Source organism: Ambystoma mexicanum, chromosome 4q (genome assembly GCF_040938575.1).
Source record: "Ambystoma mexicanum isolate Mex_15411 chromosome 4q, UKY_AmexF1_1, whole genome shotgun sequence".
In the NCBI taxonomy this organism is placed as follows: Eukaryota; Metazoa; Chordata; class Amphibia; order Caudata; family Ambystomatidae; genus Ambystoma; species Ambystoma mexicanum.
The window spans coordinates 1,110,465,436-1,110,489,297 of record NC_090928.1 but is presented as its reverse complement, the minus strand read 5'-3'; the positions used below and the strand labels follow the sequence as shown (position 1 = coordinate 1,110,489,297).

The following is a 23,862-nucleotide window of genomic DNA, read 5'->3' as shown; positions in this document are numbered from 1 at the left end:
CCCATTTGGGCCATGGACTGAGTTTCCCCAATTCGGCCAGGTTACTATTGTGCCACAGGGTTTGTGCAGTGGTGATCTTGTCTTTCCATCCCACAAAGGCGTGGGCCCGTCTCCAGACCCTTGACCCATGTGCTGCCATTGTTTGGGGTGAGTGTCTGTGGAGGGGCTGGTAGAGCAGGTGTAATGGGTCAGTGTCGTGGATGGCTGCAATTTCTGCCCTTATGTGCGGGAGTTCCCTGTCCCCGTGTAGTAGGTCGTTAACCACCGCCAGCTGGGAGACCCAGTAGTAGGCTCGGATACGGGGCACGCCGATACCCCCCCACCCCCAAACCGATCTCTGGAGTGTAGCCAGTGCAATACGAGGCTGTCCCCCTCCCCATATGAGTTCTCTAAGGAGGGAGTCAAGGCGGTCAAATTCGGTGTCTTGAATCTCCAGTGGTGCGTTTTGTAGTACATAGAGAAATCTGGGCAGGGTTATCATCTTAAAGAGGGCGGCTCTACACATTAGTGTCAGGGGGAGAAGCCGCCAGTGGCGGACATCGTCTTTAAAACGGTCCATGATCGGCTGGAGGTTATGGGCTGCGTAGCGCGTCAGGTCCTCCAATATCCAATCCCAAGATACCGGATGCTGCTTGGTTCCGCCTTGTATGGGCATTCCTGGGGGATGGCCTGTGTACCGCCCTTTACCGGGAAAAGGATAGATTTGTCAGTTAATTCTCAGCCCACTGAATTCACCGTATCAGATGAGCATTTGCGTTACCATGGGGCAGGTTCGTATTGGGTCGCCCAAGTATACCAAGAGATCATCCACGTATAAAGACGCCCTGTCTTCGTGCCCCTTTCGGCCACCTGAATCCCAACCAATCCATGCTCTGACGGAGCCACAGGGCGAGTGTCTCTATCGCAAGGGCGAAGAGAAGGGGGGGACAAGAGGCATCCCTGCCGTGTGCCCTTGCCCAGGGGGAAGAGCTCAGAGGGCCACCCATTTACCTTCACCTCTGCTTGTGGATCTGTGTAAAGGAGTTGTACCCATCCCAGGAAGTTATCCCGGATCCCATTCTTCGCATAGTTTCCCAGAGGCTGTCCCAGCGAACCGAGTCAAACGCCTTCTCAAAATGTATGGCAAGTAGTGCAAGCGGTTTGTCTATGATGGGGGCCCTTTCCAACAGTAGGTGGTGGCGCCGCAAGATCATCCGTGTTGATTTATGTGGCATAAACCCGCATTGGTCCGGGTGGACCAGGGAGGTAATTGCCGCCTGCAACCGGTTGGCTAGGATTTTGGGTGTCACTGCTTTTAATTTCTCTTAATCAACATACCACCCTTATTTAAGACCTTCAAGCAGAAAAGAACAGATGAGCAAAAAACCAGGGACTAAAGGTACTGACGGATGTTGCATAGGCAAAACTAGTCTTGGCCAGAGTGGCAGACTTCATGCATGCAAAACAGCTAGGTAGTAATCAACATGGTTTTTGCAATTGTCAATCGCACACATTGCAATCGTGATATGATATATGATATGGCATTTGTAACGTGCCTATACACAAGTGTTTCAAGGCGCGACGAGGGGAAACCAAGGGAGACAGACAACGATCCTACTAGGCCAGGTGCCATTCAGATCGCGCGTGCAAGGGTAGAGGGGAAAGGAAGAAGTGGAAGTGGAAGTGGGAAAGGGGGAAAGGGAGAGGGCAAAGTGCATTACAGGGTCAATAGCATATAGGAAATAACAAGGGCCAACAAGTGGCAGTGCGATTACGTGCTGGGAAGGGGGGGGGGTTGTGGGATACAGACAGTCCCGTAGTGCAGGGGGTGCCAGGGAGGCAGTGCAGGGGAGAGTAGCTGGCCAAGGACCGAGAACGGCGAGTGGCCCAGTTGCAGATTCAGTGCAGTTTCAGTAACTTTAGCAGGGGAGAAGGGGAGAGGTAGCAGAGGCGAAGAGGAAGGTTTTGAGGTGCTTCCGGAACCGGAGATGGTTCTCAAGTTTCAGGGAGGCAGGAAGGCTGTCCCAGAGGGAGGCCCCTGCAGCGGAGAGAGATCTGCCACCAACTCGTTGTTTGGAGAAGCGGCTGACCCTGAGGGAGTTGGCGGCGGATGAGTGAAGCGCTTGAGAAGGAAGATATTTAGGAAGAGAGAGTTGAAGGTATTTTGGCCCAAGGCCCCAGAAGGTCTTGTGGACAATGCAGTGTGTTTTGAACTTGATCCTCGCAGTGACTGGGAGCCAGTGTAGTGATTTCAGTCCTGGAGAGATACGGTCCTTGGGCTTGAGGCCAAGGACAAGTCTCGCAGTCCTGTTCTGGATGAGTTGCAAAGGGCGGAGAGTAGAGGCAGGCAGATTTAGATAGAGGCTGTTAAAGTAGTCCAGCTTCGAGAGAACCAGGGCTATAGAGACAGTGAGCTTCTGGTGGAAGGAGAGGAAAGGAAGGATACCTCTGAGGTGTAACTGGTAGTGTGACTTCTTAGAGACGTCAGATATGTGAGGAGAGAAGGAGAGTGTGGAGTCGAAGATGACCCCGAGGTTTTTTGCCTTGCAGGTAGGAGCAGGAAGAGGGCCAAGAGAGGCCGGCCAGAGAGCTGCAGGGAAGGAGGAAGTGGGTGTGCCGATGAGTAAAATCTCAGTCATACTGGCATTAAGGCAGAGGTCATTGGCGGCACACCAGTCCTGGATAGCAGAAAGACAGATTAGGGAAGGAGAAGAGGAGGCCGAGGGTAGCCTGAAAATGAGCTGGGTATCATCCGCATAGCACTGAAAGTAGGGGCAGAGAGCAGCGATGCGGTGGGCGAGAAGTGCCAGATACTGGTTGAAGAGCCAGGGGGAGAGGTTAGAACCCTGGGGGACATCACTGGTAGAGACAAATGTCAAAGGAAAGACCTCAGTTGGACCTGGGAGGGTCGATTGTAGAGGAAAGAGGTCAGCCATGCCAGAGCCTGACCAGTGATACCCAGGTTATCACAGAGACGGTTGAGCAGGATGGTATGGTTGACGGTATCAAAGGCAGAAGAGAGATCAAGCAAAATGAGAACACAAGGAATGTTAGAATCAAGTTTTGAGAGCAGGTCCTCACAGATGTTCAGGAGAGCAGTTTCCATTCTGTGTTTCTGGCAGCTCTGAAGCCAGACTGATGGTCATGAAGACTGCCAACAGATTCAGCAAGGAGAGTAAGCTGGGAGATGGCCAGTTTCTCCAGGAGCTTGCCCAGGAAGGGAGTGATGGAGATTGGGCGGTAGTTTGCTGGGCAGGAGGGGTCGGAAGAGGGCTTCTTAAGAAGGGGGTGCACAAGGGAGTGCTTGAGAGGGGATGGGAAGACTTCAGAGGCGAAAGAGTGATTGCAGAAGTCAGCAAGGGCATGGGCCAAGGAGTCGATGTGGTACTTGATAGTTTTGGAGGAACAGGGGTGGACCTGTTTTGACTTTCATAGATCGGACTTGTCTCAACCTCGTCAGCAGAAAAAAGGGGAAAGGCAGAGAAGGGGAGAGGAGGGGTGGCTGCAGAAGAGCCAGAAGAAGAGCAGGGAATAGAGGGGGGGAGGTGTTAGGAGGAGAGTGAGGACAGGATGTTCTGAGTTTTTGAAATTAAGTGAGAGGCCAGTGCTGTGCAGAGGGCCTTGGAGGGGACAGGAGAGGTAGAGACTGCAGCAGGGTTGGCCAGCTCCTTGCAGATTTTAAAGAGTTCGGCCGAATTGTTAGATGCCGCAGAGATGCGGGCTTGGATGAGGGCTCTTCTTGGAGTGTGAATTAAAAGTTCGCTTAGATGGAAAGTGAGTTTCAATCTTCTTGCAGCTCAAGAACAAATGCTATAAATAGTGTCTGCCTAACAGGATACAAGTTGAGAATGTTGATTTCTCTCTCTGCTTTTTCACCCTTTCACAAATTGGCCAAAGAAAGCAAGGTACTTGTCGCAGAGAAGACGATACGGTTGGAGGTTGCTTTAACATACATGGGGAAAGCCTGATGTGACAATCTACTCAAAATCCACAGGCTCTGATAATTCACATGCTTGTTAGGCAGTTGCTCGTTTTCACCAAATCTCAGTCAACGTCGAGTTACCCAGTCTCCTTCCCAGCAGACTAAAGGATGGGATGCTTTATGGCCTTTTCTAGAATTTTCGCTCTTCACCTCGCACCATCGGCAGATGTAGTGCTCTGTCCACACAGAAAAGTGCTTTCATCTCTACTTTGCTGTTGGGGCACACGTTCTGTAGTTATGGGGAAATGTCTCTTTATGATTGAGCACGTTCAGCAGGTGTGCAGACAGGACCACCCAGATGCAGAATAGTGTCATGACCACTCCTTCTAGAGACTGGCTTTTCTAGCCTATATCCTCGTGGCTGGCATCCCTCATATTCGTTATCTAAAATGGAAGTGCTCTGCTCACATCTCTCGTATGTCTTTATCTGCCAACACGCTACTGGACAGTAATCATTCTGATGCTTTGTTTAAGCCACATTTGATCAATTTACATGGCTATTATAATCTTTTGTGCATGTTGCTGCATTGTTTTAAAAAAAAAATACCTTCTCACCTGACGGCACTTGGCTCTAGTGTGCATTTTTCTGTTGGGCCTTTTGTTAATAGCACATTTTGTAATTCTGACTCTTGAGAGCGAGTGTAAAATGCTGCATGAATGTGAAGAATTCATTGGGTGAGTAAACATTTATGCCTCGCTACTACTGTGCAACTTTAATACTTAACCTCTGCTTTGCTCATACAGGTCAGCCAAACCCCTCCTCCCCCACACACTTCATTGCCTTTGACTATTTCTGTATCTTTACCCACAGAATCCAATTGGTTAAGGCTTTTATTTTTTGTAGGTTTGACAATTGTAACATTTACTTGGACGTTCCCATGGTGACACTACATAAACTAAAATTAGTGGAACATGGCTTGAATGCTCTTACAATTGGACCATAGTCCACCTAATTCTCCATTTGTACATATTTTTGACTGGCTGCCTGGTGACTGCAGTTTTCCCAGATCCGTCCTTGTACCGTGGAACCAGACCTCTTAGATCAGCTGCCTTGGAACCCCTGGTCATTCTTAAATAGACTTGCTGCTTGGGGCAGAAGTTCTTTCTTGGTTGAAGATGACAAGTTATGTAATGTTCTATCACCAAAGATCAGGCTTCTGTTGGCTCACTCTTGGCACAAATTGAAAACCTACCTTTTTCTTAACTGGATCTTCCAGTTCTTGCCGTTCGTAAAGTTTTGCCTGAAGCGCCAAAGTAATTCTCAAAGTGAAAGCTGCGTTCGACAAATCCCATAACAAGTAGCAATGGAGGAGATTTAGAGGCAAAGCGTTAGTACAAGCATCATCCTCCAACTGCCTTTCCATCAGGAAGTGCTTGAATTGCATCACAGACCACTTCATTCAGGGAGGTTTCTATCGGTCTAAAATCACTCTTTGGAGTGCTATTGTGACCAAGTGTTGGTTGGTGTTACCAAGGGTACCCACTGCTGATTATAAAGTGCGCCATGGAATAGTTGAATTGCTTGAACTCCTATTCATTAGAGGTTGGTTAGTCCAATGACTGCATACCATCCTTTGTTGCAAATGGAGAGTTTATCATCCTAAAGCAACATCAGTCCAGCACAAGCTATCCGAAGTTGGCCTGAAACCACTAGATCTGCTGGGCCATTACTCCATAGACATGCATGTTACAAAGGCTAGTGGGTATCCGAGCCCTGCAAAACCTGCCTCTGAGCATCCTTGATGACACTGGTTGTATCCCAACCCCCACTGTATACTTCCCAAGCAGTTATTGATTTGAATGGAAGCCTAGCAATCCCCAGTTTCGGAACCTTCCTCCTTCAAGCGCGTGTAATGAAAATGATCTAGTTCTGTGGAGTAGAAATGGTTAATGAATTATCCAAATGGGTCTAGGTAAATGATTACATTAAACCCTTTTTCGGTTAATTTTGTATCCATTAATATCTGTTTCAGAATAGCAAAAATGAGGGATGTGTAAACTCTCAACGCATCTCCATGACTACACAAATATGAGAACCTCCCCACCCCCTGTGTATTAAATCTTGAATGAACAGTACGTTTTCCCCACGGTTTCATCGGGACAGTCCTTTCTAATGTTTCTCTAACACTCTTGATGTACTTGGCCCTGTCATGACTATCCGCTTGAGGCCCAAATCCAAGTGCCACTCTTGGTATCACTCTGACCTAGTCACACTGAAAGTGCAGGGTGGCTGAGAGGAAGTGGAGGGCATCAGGTGCACCCATCTGACAAACTGACCTGGCCGCCTGCTCCAACGGCAATACAGACTGTCTTCAAAATCTGCAAGGAGCTGGCCAATCCTGCTGCAGTCTCCAACTCTCCTGTTCCCTCCCAGGACCTCTGTCCGGCCTTGGCTTCTCACTTCATCACTAAAACCCAGGACATCCTGTCCACCCTCTTTTCATCCTCCACTCCTGGCCCACCTGTGGGTCTCTCTCCTCCCTGTCCCTTGTTCACCCCTGACAATGTTTCTAGAAAAGTTTGATCTATGAATGTCTCGTCAAAACAGGTTTTTCCCTGTTAATCCACAACCATCAAGGACCTCCAACATCCTTGCTCTAGCCTTGGCGAATTTCTGTAATCATTCCTTTGCCACAGGAACCTTCCCTTGCCCCATTAAGCACGCCCCTCTGCCCCTCACTTCACCTACTCTAAGGTATTCTTAATTTCCTCACTTTACCCTCTTCCTGCCTCTAATCTCCGACCTTTAAAACGTATCCAGAACAGGACTGCGAGACTTGTCCTTGGCCTCAAGCCCAGGGATCCTATCTCTCCAGCTCTTCATTGGCTCCCAGTAGCGGCAAGGATCAAGTTAAAGACCCTCTGCATCGTCCACAAGGTATCCTGGGGCTGCACTACCTCCAACTCTCTTCCTAAACATCTCCCCTCTCGAGCTCTTCGGTCATCCACTTCAACTCTCCGAGGGTCAGTCTCTTTTCCAAGCAGAGAGTTGGGGCCAGATCTCTATCCTCGGCTGGGGCTTCCCTCTGGAACAGCCTCCCTGCCTCTCTAAACTTGAGCAGAACCATATTTGGTTCCAGAAGCAACTGCTTCCGCTTTCTCTCTTCCCCTCCCCTGCTGATTCCGACTGCTCCATGCCCTGGCCTCCTGGTTACCCTCGGAACTTGGGCCTAGGCTTCTGCATGTCCACTTGCACCTCGCACTGCCTCCCGGCTCCCCTAGCACTTGTGGTCTGTATCTGCAACCCTAAAGTCCCTACTCTCTGCACGTTTGAGCCACTCGATGGCTGCACTTTTGAGATACTTGCACCTCTGCCCATCCCCCACCTGCCTCCGACCACTCGGCACTGCTCCCTTTCCTCTTATCCAGCTCTTGTGCGATTTGAATGACACAAGGCTTGGTAATATTGTTTTGTCCTCCCTATGTTCCCCTCCTTTTCCTGTCGCGCCTAGAAACACTGTGTACTGGAGCGTTATAAATGCAATATCATTTATCGAATCTTGCATCCAATTTGATGACCAAGTTAAGGTCGCCAATCTTGGGAAAGATCAGTCTTTGGGGCTCATCGGAATTTGAAAAGTAACTAGACACTATAAAGCTCTCGTAGCACACTGCATTGTTCGTAGCACCTGTTGAATTCTGATGAAGCAATAATTGGCTCCTAAATTATAGCCACAACCCTACCTGAATTAGATTGGGAAGTAACATTCCTTTAATCTGATGGCTCATTATCATTTTTATTTAACTCCAGGTGTTTCTTGCAAAATTATGATGTTGCACTTCTGTTGAAGATAATTATATTCTTTTATTCTTGCTATCACAATTAAAACCGTTAAATGATCCGACAAGATGGACCACGAAGTCTTCTTAAGTGATGCAGCACATATCACCCCTACTTAATCTTTAGCTTTGCAGTGGCTGTGTCCATGTTGAAATTGGTGAATCTTGACTTGTTTCTCGGCTGCTGACTGCTTTTTCCATACTGCAGTTTCACCTATTTGTGAATTATTTGTATCTTCCTAGTTGCCATTTGCAACCAGTGTTCTCCCTCCAAACCTCTTAATGCCTCCTAAACTACAATCGAAATCCAGTGTTAAACCGTGCTTATGTGCAAAGGAATATTCAAAAGAATTGCATGCTGAAAAGTAACTTTGCCACACACAGAAATTCTTTGTGCTGTTTGGTGTAGGCTTTAGGGTTTGAAGGGGGAGGCACCACAGGGAAGAGACGAAGCAAAGATTGGAGAACAAGTTCACATTCCTGAGCCCAGGCCACTAGCCATTCTTTCAGTGATTTTTTTTTTTTTGTTTTTGTCCTTCCGTTTTAATATGATGGCTCTCTTGGCCATCAAGCACGCAGTATTTGCGAATGCATGCTGACTTACTGTGGATTGTTTGCCATATACCGAAGAGTGGTCCCAGGGGATCCTGTTCAAGCGGGGTGTCCATTACCTCCGCTATCGTGTCTATAACTTGGTCCTGGTAATTCTCCTGCAGGGGGATGACCAGCACATGTGTATGTGGGTCAGCTGGGATGTGTCGGCATCTGGGGCAGCAGTGTGGCTGCAAGTGGGCCATTTTGTACAATCTGGCCGGTGTGTAGTAGAGCCTATTTAGAAGTTTGAATTTTATGAATTTAAATCTAAAGTTTATCGAAACGTTCTTGGTATATGTACACATGTGGGTCCATTGCTCATCCATGAGATCAAAGCCCAGCTCTTGGGACCATCCCTTCCGTGCACATGAGTTGGGAGGTGAAGTGGTATCTAATAACCTCTTGTATAATGCAGATAGGATATGTCTGCAGTCCCCAGATTGAGCGATGTAGGCTAGACATAGCCGTCTTACCCTGCCGAACCCCCAGAGACTATCTAGCCAAGATGGCCTCCTGTATCCTGTAGTTTTGAAGTCTGTCCCCGTCTGTGTTCCCGTGGCCAGGTTTCCATGTAGTGTATGTGATAAATGTGCCCTCTGGGAAGATGTCAGCTAGCACCCTGTAACCTAGGTTTCCCATTTTGTCTGGATCACCTTGTCCCATGTCAGTTGAAGCTCTGGGAATTTCCATAGGCGAAGCCAACGGTAGTAGGGCCCGTCTGTTCCCGTGAGGGTGAACTTCGCGCAGCATGCACTGAATGTGGAGGCGACCGGATCAAATGGGCAATCCTCATGGTAGCGTTGGTCTAGTATTAGTGTTTCTTAGGTCTGATTCTGGTGCAGCCAATGCCTCCAGCCTGATGTGCGTTGGGGATGATGTCATGGGGTACCAGTACGTAGCGAACTGTGCCTGGGCTGCCGTCCAGCACGGCTCTAGATTTAGAGCAGTGAATCCCCCTTTCTCATAAGGGTATGTCATCTCTACCCATTTTTTGAAGACTGCACCGGAGTGCCATAGGAACTGTGCGTAGTCTGTGTATTTTGGCAAAGTAGGGTTTCCCTGGCCATACTGGAACATTGGCGAATATGTATAGCACCTTGGGAAGTAATGTCATCTTGATAAGTAATAGTTTGGTGGCCGGGGACAATGGGAGGGATTTCCATTTATTCGTTTTGGTTCCAAGTGTGGTGTAATTGTCTTGCAGCAGAGAAACCCGGGATCTCGACACCACCACCCCCAAGTATTTAATTTGGTCGGGGGACCATAGTAAAGAGGAAGCTCCCTGGCAGTTGACGGTGTCATTGGTAAGGTGGAATATCTCAGATTTTGAAACCTTGATTGTGAAGCCTGACAATTCGCCGATTTGCGTGATGTCCTGGAGGATTGGCATCAGATTAACTAAGGGGTCTGTAACATATAGCAGGACATCATCCGCGTAAAAAGATTTCGGGCGGGTTGCCAGTTAAGCGGATTCCGCAGTGGCCGTGGTGTTGCCTAATATATTCCGCCATTGGCTCAATGGCCAGGGCAAAAAGGATGGGGGACAAGGGGCAACCTTGTCGAGTCCCCCTTTTCCAGCTTGAATACGGTGGACGTGTGTGTTGACGAGGACCCTGGCTAGTGGTTGTGTGTATATAGCAGTTTAATGTATTGCAGCATATTGGGTCCAAATCCCATCTCTTCCAGGGTTACAAACGAGACGTCCCAGGCAACCGTATTAAAAGCCTTTTGGGCATCTATTGTTACCCGCCACCGCATGCGCCCCGGGGTCTATTCTGCCCATTATATTGAACAACCATCTGATATTGAGTGCAGTAGACCTACCAGGGACGAAGCCAGCCTGGTCGGGGGGGGGGTGGGGGGGGAATTAGGTGTGGCATCAGTGGAAGGAGTCTGTTGGACAGGACTTTCAATTATATTTTTTTTTTAATGAGGGACAGGGTCCTGTATGAGCCACATTCATTGCTGGGTTTGTTGGGTTTTAGCAATATCGTGATTATAGCTTCTCTCAGGGATTCTGGAAGAATGTGGGGATGCAGGGATTCCTCCCATACCTGCAAGAAAACTGGGGACAATGCTGCCACATGTTTTGGCTGTCGGACCATCCGGGCCTGCAGCCTTACTTTTGGGCAGGGCGGAGTTGACTGCTACAATTTCCTCTAAAGTAATAGGAAGTTTCAGTTCCTTCCTGGTATGGGGGATGAGGCAGGGTAATGGAATGTTATGGAGTAGTGCCTACATGGCAGGTTTTCCCTTTTGATTGTGCTGCTGTGTATAATGTTTAATAAAAGCCCCGGAACACCGAATTCCTCCCTACCCCTCGACTTACTTAACTCCATACATACATGTTTTTGGTCGACTCCATTTTATGTGACCCATGAGGACCTCCAATCTAATCACTGAACACCTTGGCAAGGATTTGGAAATATTTGAGCCAATGCGGCTCAGTGTTGAGGGGTGGGGGGGGGTCGAATGTGGGACCCACTGGTGGCCTTCCATGTGAATTCTTTAGGAGCCTGCAACAGCATCAAGGAGTATGTAATAATAATGAATCCAGAGTTTACCAAAGTTAATATCCTAAATCAGTCACTCTGCACTAGGGTAACCACCCCATGAAAACCTACTTAGCACAATACGTCTCAACAGTACCCTATGCGCGCTGCCAAGATCTGTACACAAGCTGTGCTCTGCAAGGATCTAGGCACATTTAGCTGGTTTCCTGTGGTACATTATAGGGCTTATCTGCGATTTGGGTGTGTAGGCGTTGCACTTGAGAATACAGCCACCAAAGAAATCGAAACTGCTCACAAACCACAAGATATTTCACTTAACATTAAATGCTTCTCCTGATGTATGCTGCCAACCTGTCCTACCTATTGGCCCAATTGTGTAACAGCGGTTAACTCATTTAGATCTTTGCATTTCTTCACATACTGACAACTTTAATATAACTTTACAGGGGTCGAAAGTGGGATTCGTTCACCAGGAGCAAAAAACTGCTCCTCTGTATCGCATGTAACCAGTTAGGGAGGAGCTAGTACATAGTGCGCAGCAAATCCAACTTTGCACCGGATGCAAACTCTAGATTTTTGTCTATTTTGTAGTATCCAGTATGCTCTAACTGTCCTTAACGTGTGCTCCTTTTTATATGCATTCCAAAGCATAATTAATACCACATAGCTAGGTTAGTATGGCACTACTTGAACCAGGAGTCAAAAGTAGCTCCTGTTGGCTGCTGGTTTCAAGCAAACCAGGCTCCCTTTGGCTATAACCAGGAGCTAAATAGCTCCCAGCTATTTCAAACACTTTTATGTTTTCCAGATTTGTATGGCATTGGTAATTTTAAGTGATTGGTGAATGAAGAATACAGAGATGACACAACAGACATGGGGTGTGGAGGTTCTACAGAAGTAGATATGTGTCAAATATGGTGCCAAATAAAGGAATAGTGAATGAAGTTGCAGATTTCTTCCCCCACCCCTAAAGACTCGGTTTTCTTGTTCTCTAGTCTAAAATACACAGCCTCAAGGATATAGCTCCCACCTCGTCCTGTCCTTTTTCTCTTCGGTTTGATCTCCACCTGTGTCTGTGTGTCTATATAGCCCTCGGAAGACTGTTTGCTTTCTCTTTGGTCTGGCTCTGCCAATGTCTGATAATAGTCCTCAGAGGCTTGTGTTCTCCTTTCTGGTCTCCTGCCAGAATCTCAGATTTAGTCCCCTCAAGACTTTTGGATTTGTCTTGCATTTGGTCTCCTCCAGTGTGAGCTATACCCTCAGCAGGCTTTCTTCCTGGTTTGGTGACTGGCAGTGTGGGATATACTACCCAGCAGTCCATTTAGTTACTCTTTGGGAAACTCGCTGTCTCCCTCTTCAAGGGACTGGATGCACTTCCCACCATGGAGAGGGTATGGTGCCCTGGTCTCTGCAGCCTATGGCAATCTAGCCCCAGCAGCATCACACATGTCCACATTCAAGACTGAAAATCTATAGCCTTTCATACTGCCAGGTGTCTTCTCTCCGTTTGGCGGGGGTATTTAAGTGGTACTTTATCATATTGTAATGAGACATTTTTATTTTAGAATTGGCAGGCTTGTGGGGAGGTTCTGGTAGCCCTTTTTTAATTGTTCATTGAGAGTTTGGTCAGCAAGCTGTTTCCCCTCTCACACTAACTTCTTTACCAGTAAAGAAATGTAAGACTAAAGATTTTCTAATCTGGTGCCTGCTTTGCCCCCCCTCTTCTGGTAAGTGTTTGCTGTGAGAGTTTGGTTACAAATCAGTGTTTGTATACATGAGCACTATTGCTGAATGGGTAGTGAAGTTTCCATGTTTCCGTCCTGCCAGAATGGAGATGAAGGGTTCTAATAATGCATGAGGGAAGTAAGAGCGTTTTTTTTTTCTTTCCCACTCACTGGTGTTGGTTGTTTCACTTGTATCTCATGAGCGGGGCCCATGACTACATTTTAAGCAATGACATGGCTTCAAACCGGATGGCGAAGCTGGGGGGAGATTTTAGTCCTCCCACGCACAGCCTGACTGAGTCTTGGGAGGTGTGGGACATGTGGAGGGGCTTGGCACAATCCCCTTTTGCTGCTTCTGAGCTAATTTCCATTCCCAGTGTCCACCAGGTCCCTATAGGAAATCTATGTAACATGGCGACATCCATAGGAAACGGAACAAATGCCATCCATAAACTAGGTTAGTTGCTAATTTTTTGTTTCCTTATTGCAACAGTGAATGCCTTCCTTGCATGACTCTCCGTGTGTTTAGTAATGTTCTTTTTTTGAAGTACAATTCTTTATTCGACAGAATTAGAATGCAGTCTCCCAGTGGGTCTTACATTTCGAAAACCACCAGGTTTAAGACTTATTTGGCTGGCTGCAGTATTAAGGAATGCTCGATTGCTTCAGATTGTGTTGACCTGTAGTTTTGTCTAATTTCTTACCCCTTTTTTATTCCATCTTTCAGAGAAAGGCACTAAAGGCTATCCACTATGGCGAGCGATGCCATCATGCTCGTGAGAGGTCTTGCAAAACTCAGTAAGGCAGTCGTAGAAGCCCAAACTGGACAGATCAGAAATGTACTGCTTGGGGGCCAAGCTGGTGCCTTGGCACGGAACTGGCAGGTGGCTGTAGAGACTCGTTTCAGTGCAGCAGTGGAAAAAATCCAGGTATGTGCATACATTGTTTTCTCTCCACTCAAAGTGAGAATTCCATTAGCCTTTTAGAGGTTATAGTTAAAGGACCCCTTTTTCAGCCTCTTACACTACTTAACCCTCACTTCAAATTCCATGAGCTTAAAGAGCAGGTCCTGTCTGGTGTGGGAGTCCTCTAGACGAGGGAAGGATTTAAAAAAATTAAAGTCCTGCTCCTCTTCCCCCCCCCCCCCACCCATCCTCCTTCCCACCTCCGGGTAATAGTTTAAGCCCGCTTCTGTGCTTTTCCTGTCTGGAAGTTTACAAAGGTCTACTTTATCATGAGTGGCAACATGCTTCAGCGAAAATATTTCACATATTACGTTTATTTACAATGTCTTGCTTCATGCTGCCCCTAACAAATGCTCATTTCAAGCTTAACATGATTCTGAACCTCTGGCGCAGATGTCGTAGTTTTAGAGCTGGTCCTTTATGGTAGATGCCGGTTTATCATGCTTCTGAGATCTGCTATTTAAGAACCCAGTGTTGATGTTTCAATCTATGTTCCAGTTTGACCAATATAAATGGCCCTGCTTTTAGGCTTGCATAATGTGATTAACACATAGCTTTTTATTTTTAAATGGATTTATTTTTTTGTAGTCTATTTGTAAAACCGTATACACCACCAAGGTGATCTCTTGGTGCTATCTGAAGGCTTAAGGATGATTGCAGTGAACGAAGGGCCTAGCCACAGGAAGGAGAAGCCTAGTCTTGATGGTTTTGCAAAAGGCCAAGCGATCCAGAGTTAAGCAACAATGTCACAGCTCTGCTGTTAATCCCATGTCTTGCTAGGCTAGCAGTTTGAAGCTGCTTAGTTTGTCTTTATATACTGAGCCACTTGCAGAGTGCCAACAGAGAAAGTGAGCGTAGAAAGTACAAAGACATCCATATGAAACGGGTTGATGGATGATAAGTTATGGGATTTAATGTTGCATTTCTAAGTGATGAGAGCTTTTTGGCGGTGTGTCTGATGAGCGATGCAGATGGACTTCAAGTCTTTAGAAAATGGGTAGTCGCACACTTAAAAATTAAACGTAATTTTTAAAAAAGGCTCAAACTAGTGACATCAGTCAGTGATGTTTATATCTTTGCGAACCGGGAACAATTAGGTTCATGAAATAACCAATGTAGTTAATTAGACAAAGTGCTTTGCTAATTCTGCCACTTTGGGGTAACTTGCCCATATCCTACACATTCCAATACCCTCCAAAGATTGAGGGGTGGTTAATGGGGCCGCTACAGGGTGTCGCTGCTTGAGAGCTGTACTCTTATGCGCACCTTCTGGATATGACTGGTTTAGGCTGATCTGTGTCTTCCTGCTCTGTAGGAATCGTCCCCACTCAAGGCAGGAGCGTATCATTGAAACACGATCACTGGAAACCTAGCATGACTCCCGTTAACTGGAGTCAATTCATATCTAGGGGTGAATGAGATCACTTTGAATCCGAGGCCGATATGAGTGCAGCTCATCTCTAGGGCATTTTGATTGCATGCAGTGGAGATTCTGAGATGCACCACGGCCCCCTGAGTTAGCTGGTCACTAGGGAAGCGATTTGTGGCAAGGAGTGAGTTATCCTGGACTTAACTCGAACATTTTCAAATTCCCCCAGTTATTGAAAAGTGAATTCCTGGTCTTCCTGTTGGTGGAGAAGGGAGAATCATGGGTTCTGTTAACAATGGGCAAATGCTTTGCTCCTGCTTGCTGCTCTTCCTCCATCCACCTCACTCCCAACAGCCACATCACCCTCCCCACACCTCACTACTGAGAATTGAGACCACAGGTTGGGTTTTTACATGAGTAAAGTGACTTTGGACCATCCCTGAAAAATGTTAGTCTTGCAAAATTAGAAACTCCGAAAAGAGAGATCGAACTGAAGATGGATGACCCAACAGACTGGAGAATGTCTACGCAACAAAGATTGTGCATGTACCCAAAGTAGAAGGTAAGACTCCAACGCAGCTTGAGAAGCTGATAAAGGAACTAGCAAATGCTATTTCAGGAGGAGGAAGTCATTAACTTAAATATTGACGAAATGCATAGTTAGGTGAGTTAGACAATGTACTAGATCAATTGTGATCTGGCATAAGTTTGTGCAGATATCTTATGAGTTGTAAGGTGAGGGACGAGGAGGAGATGGAATTTAGAGGACTTTTGTATTTTCCAGGATCTGTTGGCATTGACGCTGGCAATATGCAGGGAGTACTGCACCCTTGCTACATGAGTTGGGGATGGAGGCCCCAAATGCAGATTAATAAACCAATTTGCTCTAATTGTTGGTATTGGGTAAGACTTATTGAAGCATCCAGGTGAGATCAGATGGGCAACACAAACGGTAACCGTGCTCGGAAGCTGCACACAATTAACCTGCAGATCAGGTACCTCAGGTCCAATATAACCAGCAGGAGCCTTTTAGGATTGTGCAAATATAAGAAACTGAACACACTGCTGGGTGAAATGAAGGGAAGGTAATGCCTTGATCTGACGTGACCTGTCCTTAATGTTTGTATGAAGTTTGTTCTACTGAAAAAGCCTAAATGATATTGGAACAATTCTTTATTGACCCTGGTCAGAGGTTGTTTAGTAGGTGCACCTGGTTACCTAGAAGTGATTGAATGTTTGGGAGAGAAGGATTGAGCTTTGAAGTGGAGTAAGATATTGAGGCAAGAGGGTGGTAGAGGGGGAGTCTGAATTATTCTCTAGCTTTTATGTTCGCCCCACTCAAGATTCTTCAGGAAAAGTGTATTCTTAAAGATCAATGGATCTCTTTTTTTTAGGTTTTGTTTCTAGGATCTAATCTGTGCTCATTGAGGGAAAGGGGGCCCTTTGTTGAAGACTGAGTGTACCAGCCTTTGTGTAGAGTTCGGAAGAAGCCCTTGGGGGAATTGGGACTGAGGTACATATGTAGACTCTTGTACGTTCATTTGAGAATGGGGTATGGGATTACATGTTTGGTTAATGCTTTTTCTATAGCAGTACTTTAGCAAGTTTAGGATTGATTTTTTTTTTTTTTTTAGGGAATGTTGCCCTGGTGATGACTGCTTTTGCCCTGGGTTCAGTGTTTTTATTCTTATTCTGAAGGACTGCCGTTAGCCAGGGTCAACACGAGTGGTTGAATTTTGAGGGGTTGAATTTACCTGATAAGCGAACCTTAATGGCACAAGAGTATTAAAGAAATCGTATAGACCTAGTTTGTACAAGAAACTCACTACGGAAATGTCTAGGAATGACGTTAAACGTATGAAAATTACCTGGTGTATTTGTACATCCTGTAACTAAGAAATCAGAGTCTGTGTTGCAAGAGTTGGCCCAGTTAATTGGATGGTAGGTTAATCGTTGGAAAGTAGCACGCATTCTAGTCTGTGTGCGTGGTCTTTTGATCTCCTCGTGGACAGATTAAGTTTATAGAAAAAGGCACTTCACTTATTTTCCTCCCCTTTCCACAGTGAATGTTGAGTTGATCATGATTCAGGGGGGGCTGGGTGGGTGACGGGACTTTAGGTTGTAGTAGACCAGTCATTGAGGTAAATACTCACTGAATGCATAGACTTCTTAGAATGGGGCATGCCTCCAACCTTTCTGACGTTCCTTAAGAATCGTGAGTTAGTTGATGCATGGAAGTGGCAAACCTCAGAAAAGTTACTTTTTTCTTTCTTCAAACTCATGCAGGAGATATTCCCATTTGGCTTAAGAAGGGAGTTTTAGCATTTCTTTATTTTTAATCCAGCTGCCTGGTTGGATCATGAAATGCTGGTAGTCTTGCAGTAGACCAACAAGAGGAGGAGGTACCAGTGCAATGGTTTACTTTATAGGGGGCCATACCTTTAGTGCAGAGTTTAAGGAAATTCAGCCCTGTTTTGGGTTGAAAACGTAGCAATTTAGCTTTTTAACTGGGGCATATTAAGTCACACTGCCAAGGCTACCTACGTGGGCTTGATGAGGGAAAGGGCTAGGAAAAGCGAGACTGATTCTAAGAGTATGAATTGAAAGGTGGCATAAAAGCTCCACCCCAGTGTAGATTGGCACGAAGGACAATGAGGCTCGAGGAGATATGTATAGAATGAGGGAAGAACCCTATGGGGTACGGAAGTATACAACAAACTGCATCCTTAAGTGCTTTTACGAGACTTGGGATAAAGCAGATAAGACTGGACCAGCACCACTATGCCCCCCTTTGGTATAACCCGGGGACCAGGGGTGTCAGAAATTGGTGAACATTGCCGTGTCCCTTTTTCCTTCACACTCCAGGTGCAACCTGCTTGAATCAATTGGTCAAACTAACAAACTAAACAGGATCTTATATCGCGCATCTCTAAACCAAAGGTCTCAGGGTGCTCACAAGACAAAGAACAAAACGGGCAAACAGCTAGTACATAAAAACTACATGTACTAAATCATGCCATTCCAGAATCTGGGATTGCATTTGTTGTTTAGATAGGCATGAAAAAAACTTTTTGAGCCGTTTTCTAAACTGTTGGGTGGCACTTTGTTTTATTTGCAGCGGAATTAGATTCCAAATGTATGTAGCCCATGCAATAAAGCTTGACGTACCCAGTTCTTCAAGATTATATGTGGCTGGGTTAGTAGCATCTGGTCAGAGTGCACGGTCCGCTTTGATTTTGTTTTTTTCATTCTTGATATGAGATATTCAGGAGCATCCCCTGTAAGACCTTTTAAAGACAAGGACTGAGCCTTTCAAATTAGTTTGCTGCTCTATAGCGATCCAGTGCAGCTTCTTCCGGTATTCAGTAATGAGTTTGTCGACTGAGTCTGTAGTCCACTCTAACTGCGCCGTTCTGTATAACCTGGAGTCTCCCAAAATTGTCTTTGGATGTACCTAAGCAGAGACTATTGCAGTAGTCTAATTTAGTGTTGACTATTGCAGCCGCAATCATGGCTCTGTTAGATTCTGACAGATAAGGGTGGATTTGCCATATGAGATGTGTAATCTAAGAACATGAAGATACAATAACATGTGTCTGAAACAAGAGGTTTGCGTCAAAGAATACTCCTAATGTTTTTACAGATTCCAATACCAGAAATGGAGTTTCTGTTTATAACAAAAGCCTTGTATCTTGCATCTAGATTCTTCAATCTGTGAGGGGTACTGACAATGAGCAACTCATTTTTTTTGTCATTGAGGGCTAATGAATTTAGTGTCATCCATCTTTGGATTTCCCCAAATATCTTATTTATGTTGGCAGCGTCCTCAGAGATCCCAGATTGTTTAAAAACGATCTATATATAGTTGGAAAATGTAACACCGAGACTTAAGGAGATCGCGCAAGCACTTGATAAACATGATCCTTGGGGACTCCACATGTTACAGGTACTTTCTGCGATTGTGATGTCCCCTTGGCAACACAGGCTGTTCTTTGACCAAGAAAGGATTTCAACCAGGAGACTGCTTTTGGGGAGCATAGACCTACTTTTGTAATCTGTCCGCCAGTAAGCAATGATCTACCAAGTCAAACGCTGAAGACCAGTCCAGCAAAAGGAGCGCCCTTCTTCAATGATCTCGGTGATGTTGGTTTTCAGATCCAACAAGGACGCTTCGGGCCTGTGATTAGTACGAAACTGGATTGTTCTGTCGCCAGGATGTTGTTTTTCTCAAAAAATGCTTGGAGTTGTGGGTATGCTATTTTATCAAGAATCTTTAACATAAACGGCACTTTTGTTGTTGGGTGATAAGATGCGACTGCAAATCTAAAATATTTAGTAGATGCACACCTTTACCAATCTTCACATCTGTGTGCAGTGGTCATGCAATAACCCTGTCCTCTGTAGTAACATGTATGACACAAAGCTGTGCAATTACTCCTGCAAAGCTCTCGACTGAGCAGTTGCAAGGCATCTGCTTGAAGTACTTGGGTGAGGACACTTACCTGTGCATGAACACTTGTACAAATGCTCGTACTAATCCAGAGACTCCTGTAGCACTTACTATTTTTTAAACTGCACTTTATTAAATTTCTTCCATAAAATAAAAAAATGAACAAAACATGCCCCATTAACATTTACAAGAATAACCCCTGAATGAAGTACTAATCCTCTGCAATGATGCACAAATGTACAATACCCCCTGAGTTACCCATCCCTCTCATTTCCGTTATAACCATTATTAGTATCTGCATCCTTCATGAGTGCACCAATGTTGTATGCATTTCCACGCTAAGCAATGATGTGCTTTGTGATGGGCAAGGTTCTCTTATGGTTAATGCACCCTGATATATTATATTAACTGATTTTAATACATGTTCAGACGGAAATTACGCTGGTTTCCATTATTATTTATAAAACTGGAACCCCCTCCTCCAATCATACATTGCAGGTCAGTGGCTGTGAAAACTCCAAACATGCAGTGTGTACATGAGATTTTCATTCAAAGCAATTTAAAAATGGGTGCATTGCGTGGTATTGGGTCTGCAGTAATTGCAGTATCCTCGGTTTTAGGGTCCTCATTTGATATGTGAAAATGGAGTTTAGGTTGATGTGCAAGTATAGTTTTGTGTCGATGTTTTTAAGCAAATGTGTATGTTGGTGTCTGTGTGTGCTCTGAAGGAGAAAAGAAAATTGGAAATTTGGTCTGTTGCAGGCCACCCTCCAGAGGGCCACTGTTTGCATGAACATTACTGCTCTGTGTTGGCAGGGCTGGCATTTTGCAATAAAGGTGCAAATGTTTGCCAGTGTCCAGTTCTCTGGGTATACGATGTGTTTTTAAGCAAATGACACCCAATTGTACGACCAGGGAGTAGAAGCTTTCCTTGATCAATAGCCAAGCTTTGTGTCCCTTAACAGCCGTTCACACACTACATTTTTCTTTTGAATAAATGTTCACTAATACTTATTTTACAGAGCAAAGATGGGTACAAATAAAATAAGGTCAAATACTTTGAAAGGTAGAACAAATATGGCAAATGGGACAAATAAATGCTCCACTCCCCCACACTTAATTCCAGAAGTATAGTACACACACCTCCCCGCCCGAATTTGTCTGGATTTTCAGGTTTAGGACACAGGTGCCCTCTTGACAGCTGCAGTGATGGCCTTAGTCACTGCAGCACAGGGGCTGCATTTAAGATGCGGACCTCCTGTTCTAAAGCACCATAATTATGAGTTTACTGTTGGTGGCATGTACAACTTGGTTAGAAGTGAAGGGTAGAGGCCCCCGCAGGCCTGCCAGTGGACTACCGCCAGAGTCCAAGGTGCATCCCAGGAGGGAATAAGACCAAGACCAAGTGAGTGATGTCAAAGCTTTATCTAAAATGAGGGCAAACAGAATCTACTCTGCTCACGCCGAGGGCGCTCTGCAGAAAACATGTTGCAAATTAATTTCATACAGAAAAATCGTCATCGAACTGTGGGAAGGTCTAGGGGGCACATGAACAGTTGGGATTGGTTACGAAGAGGATGCACCTATAGGTGCTATATGGTCGGCGATGGCTGATTGGTCCATGGGTGGGTGGTGAGTTGACATCATGTGGTGTGCTGGGTCAGGAGTTCATCAGGCTCCTCTGTCCAACCTCCGACGAATGGACACATCTCATCCTGGTCCTGTCACATTTTGCCCTTGTGGCCACACATTCCCATCCGGTCACACATTCAATCACTTCGGTTGGCAATAAGTTGCACATGGAAAAACAATGCATGACTCTCTAAAATTGGACCCACTTGCGTGCCTCTTACAAAGGATCTCGTTTTCATGTTAAAACACATAAACATAGTTGAATACCGGGTTGGGGGCATTTCTTCATTATTGACAAGGGTATATAGTTACTGCGAATGGATTTCAGGAAGCACATTACATCTGTGGACGTATCTTTTCTTCAAGGGCCAATCTGATCGTATGTCTAAACATAACTCTGCATTTTAACAGGGTGTTCCTGAATGGGCTTAAGGCCCTCCTACTGAGGTCTTTGGTTTCACATCACTTAAGAAATGGCGGGGGCATTTACATTTACATATAACTAGTTACGGCTTCATGTGCACTTAGCTGCTTCTGTATTTGAAAGGACTACTCTGACATTGTTAAAACTTCTTATGCTTTTGGGCAATCTTGTAACGCAGGACGAGGGGGGTGGAAAGAAAGGGATGGCTGACGCACAACCAATACAACATGAATAACTAAGTTCGATCAACAATTCACATGATTCTGTCTGATATGTCTAGACGTACATTCTGCACAGGTCTCTGGTTTGTTTACTCATTACGGGACTTCACGTTAATCGTGCTGGCATTTAAATAAGTCAATACACATTCTGGTTTCAATAGAACGGGCGATCATAAATGCTTCTAATACCTACGTATATGTATTTACACTGTTCTGCTCAGTGGCTCATTTAAAGGTGTCAAAGGGTTTACATGCCTTCCAAATGAGGAGATTGGCTTCGTTCACACACTTGGGTTCGAAAGGGAAGATCCATTTTTCACCTTAAGAGTCTCGTGTGGTTGACTCTGCTCTGAGTTACACTGGATTAGGTGTCTGCGGCCCAGGTCTAAAGGGTGCGGGGCAGGTTTTTACAGAGACAGATAGCCATGGCCTTCGCCTCTTCCCCTTGAGCTGCCTTCGAATCAGTAGGAGTTTAGACGGCGAGTGATACAGTGCAGATTTTGTTGCTTTTCTGCTGCCAGCCTTCTCATGGGAACCGGGCAGTTATGCGGATGGCAAGGAGGAGGTGGCGGGGGAAGCGCTTTACTGACTGTGTGCTTCCAAAGATGGTTGGGGTGAGATCTGAACACCCTCTCGCTTATTTACAAGATGGAGTCTGTGTGGTACAAAATGGAGTCTTGACTTAACCTCATGATGTAAGGTATGAAGATGTGATCATAGGTGTATTTGCACGAAGGGGCGATGGGTCCCTGAAGTGTTCCCACATGAGTGCCCCAAGTCTGGGGCCCTGGACTTGGAGCAGGCATGACTGGGTTCACTTGGGAAGCATGGGAATAGGGAGGTGGGGGGGGCTTGAATGTCCCCTGCTCCCACTCAGAAGTCATACATGCGTTTGGGGTATGGTGGATGTTGTTTCTCATAATTATCATAGCCACATCCAATTGATATCACGTCTGTGATGTGAGCCCCGCTTAGCTGTGGAAGGGTTGTGTATTTCCCCTTAGCCAGGCTATCCTGGCTTCTGCCAGCATGACTGTAGTCATTGGGGAGGGTGGGGGGGCGGCTTGTTTCTTTACCTTTCCACAAAAATGAAAAATCTTCCCCTTGAAAGCCACTCAACAGGAAGCTGTCCTGGTAACTGGAATCAAAGGGCACACCCATTCACAAAAGTAGAAGTATTGTACCAGGAGGTTGCATAACAAAACAGCCTTTGATTTTATTGAGAACTGAAGGGGTTGGGTTTAGTATAAACTTGAGGGGAGTGCCTTACATCTGGAAAAAGGTTCAACCATCTTGCTACTCTGCCTCTGTTTCCTTTCCGTAACCCCCCCCCCCCTTTGATTGGGTGATCAGGTAGGAGAGGTAAATGGCAGAGTGCTGCATTATTTGAATATTCTCTGATCTTTCCACAGGGGTGGACTCTGTACAGTTTTCATTTGTTTTCTTACAAATGGTGTGTTTTAATTGAAGTTTACATATTTATAGAACCTTGATTGGACCTTCCCTTTATTTGAACTGTTCTACTTTGTTGTTTGGGTTGCTACTGCATCTCATTCACACACCCCTTGAGAGTATAGCCTTCTCTCTGCCACGATATCGGAAGATGTGAAGGCGTTGCATCTCTCAATGGTCTATTTTACCTTTTGATTGGGATCAGTGTTGATTTGTAGAAGTGAGGACTGAGTAAGTGGTTTTATTACTACTCCTCTCTGTACTCGTTTTTGGAGCCTTACATATGGTGTATATAATTTTGTTTTGTATTTTTTTTAGCCAAGTATTGAGCTTTGTTTCCAGTTCCTGCTATGCTGTGCTACTTCATTAAGTTTTGTTTTGCTGTGCTGCTCCTGTGCCGCCACCTGTGATTTAGTATGTTCTAGTCTGACACATATATAACATTTCCAATGTGTGTGGGGGCAGTGAATTATTTTTCTACCTAATGCGTATACCACAGCTGCAAAGGATCAGTTGCCAATGAGAGATCAATGGTCAATGAGAGATCAATGGTCCTTGCAGGAATCACTGAACGACTGACTGAGCTATGCTTCTTTTACTAATTGCATAGTATGTGACAACCTGAATAGAGGTAAATGCACATCCCATCACAACTTGGCAAATGGCAATTATTCATCTTGCTAACAAACTTGTGTAGTCTTCCGTCAGTGAACTTGTCCATTACCCAGCATACTGTTCATGTAACTCTTCTAGCTTCCTAATTAATTTGGGGCAAGT

The 23,862-nt window shown here is 45.5% G+C and overlaps 1 protein-coding gene across 1 annotated transcript in view; it reads left to right on the top strand.

Annotated features, from left to right (window-relative positions):
• COQ8A (coenzyme Q8A) overlaps positions 1 to 23,862 on the top strand; it is a 1,433,786-nt gene that overhangs the window by 106,074 nt on the left and 1,303,850 nt on the right. The window contains exon 2 of the mRNA XM_069608680.1: positions 13,300 to 13,501. Coding sequence (XP_069464781.1) covers positions 13,325 to 13,501 — 177 coding nt within the window. The 5' untranslated portion in view covers positions 13,300 to 13,324. The remainder of the gene's footprint in view (positions 1 to 13,299; positions 13,502 to 23,862) is intronic.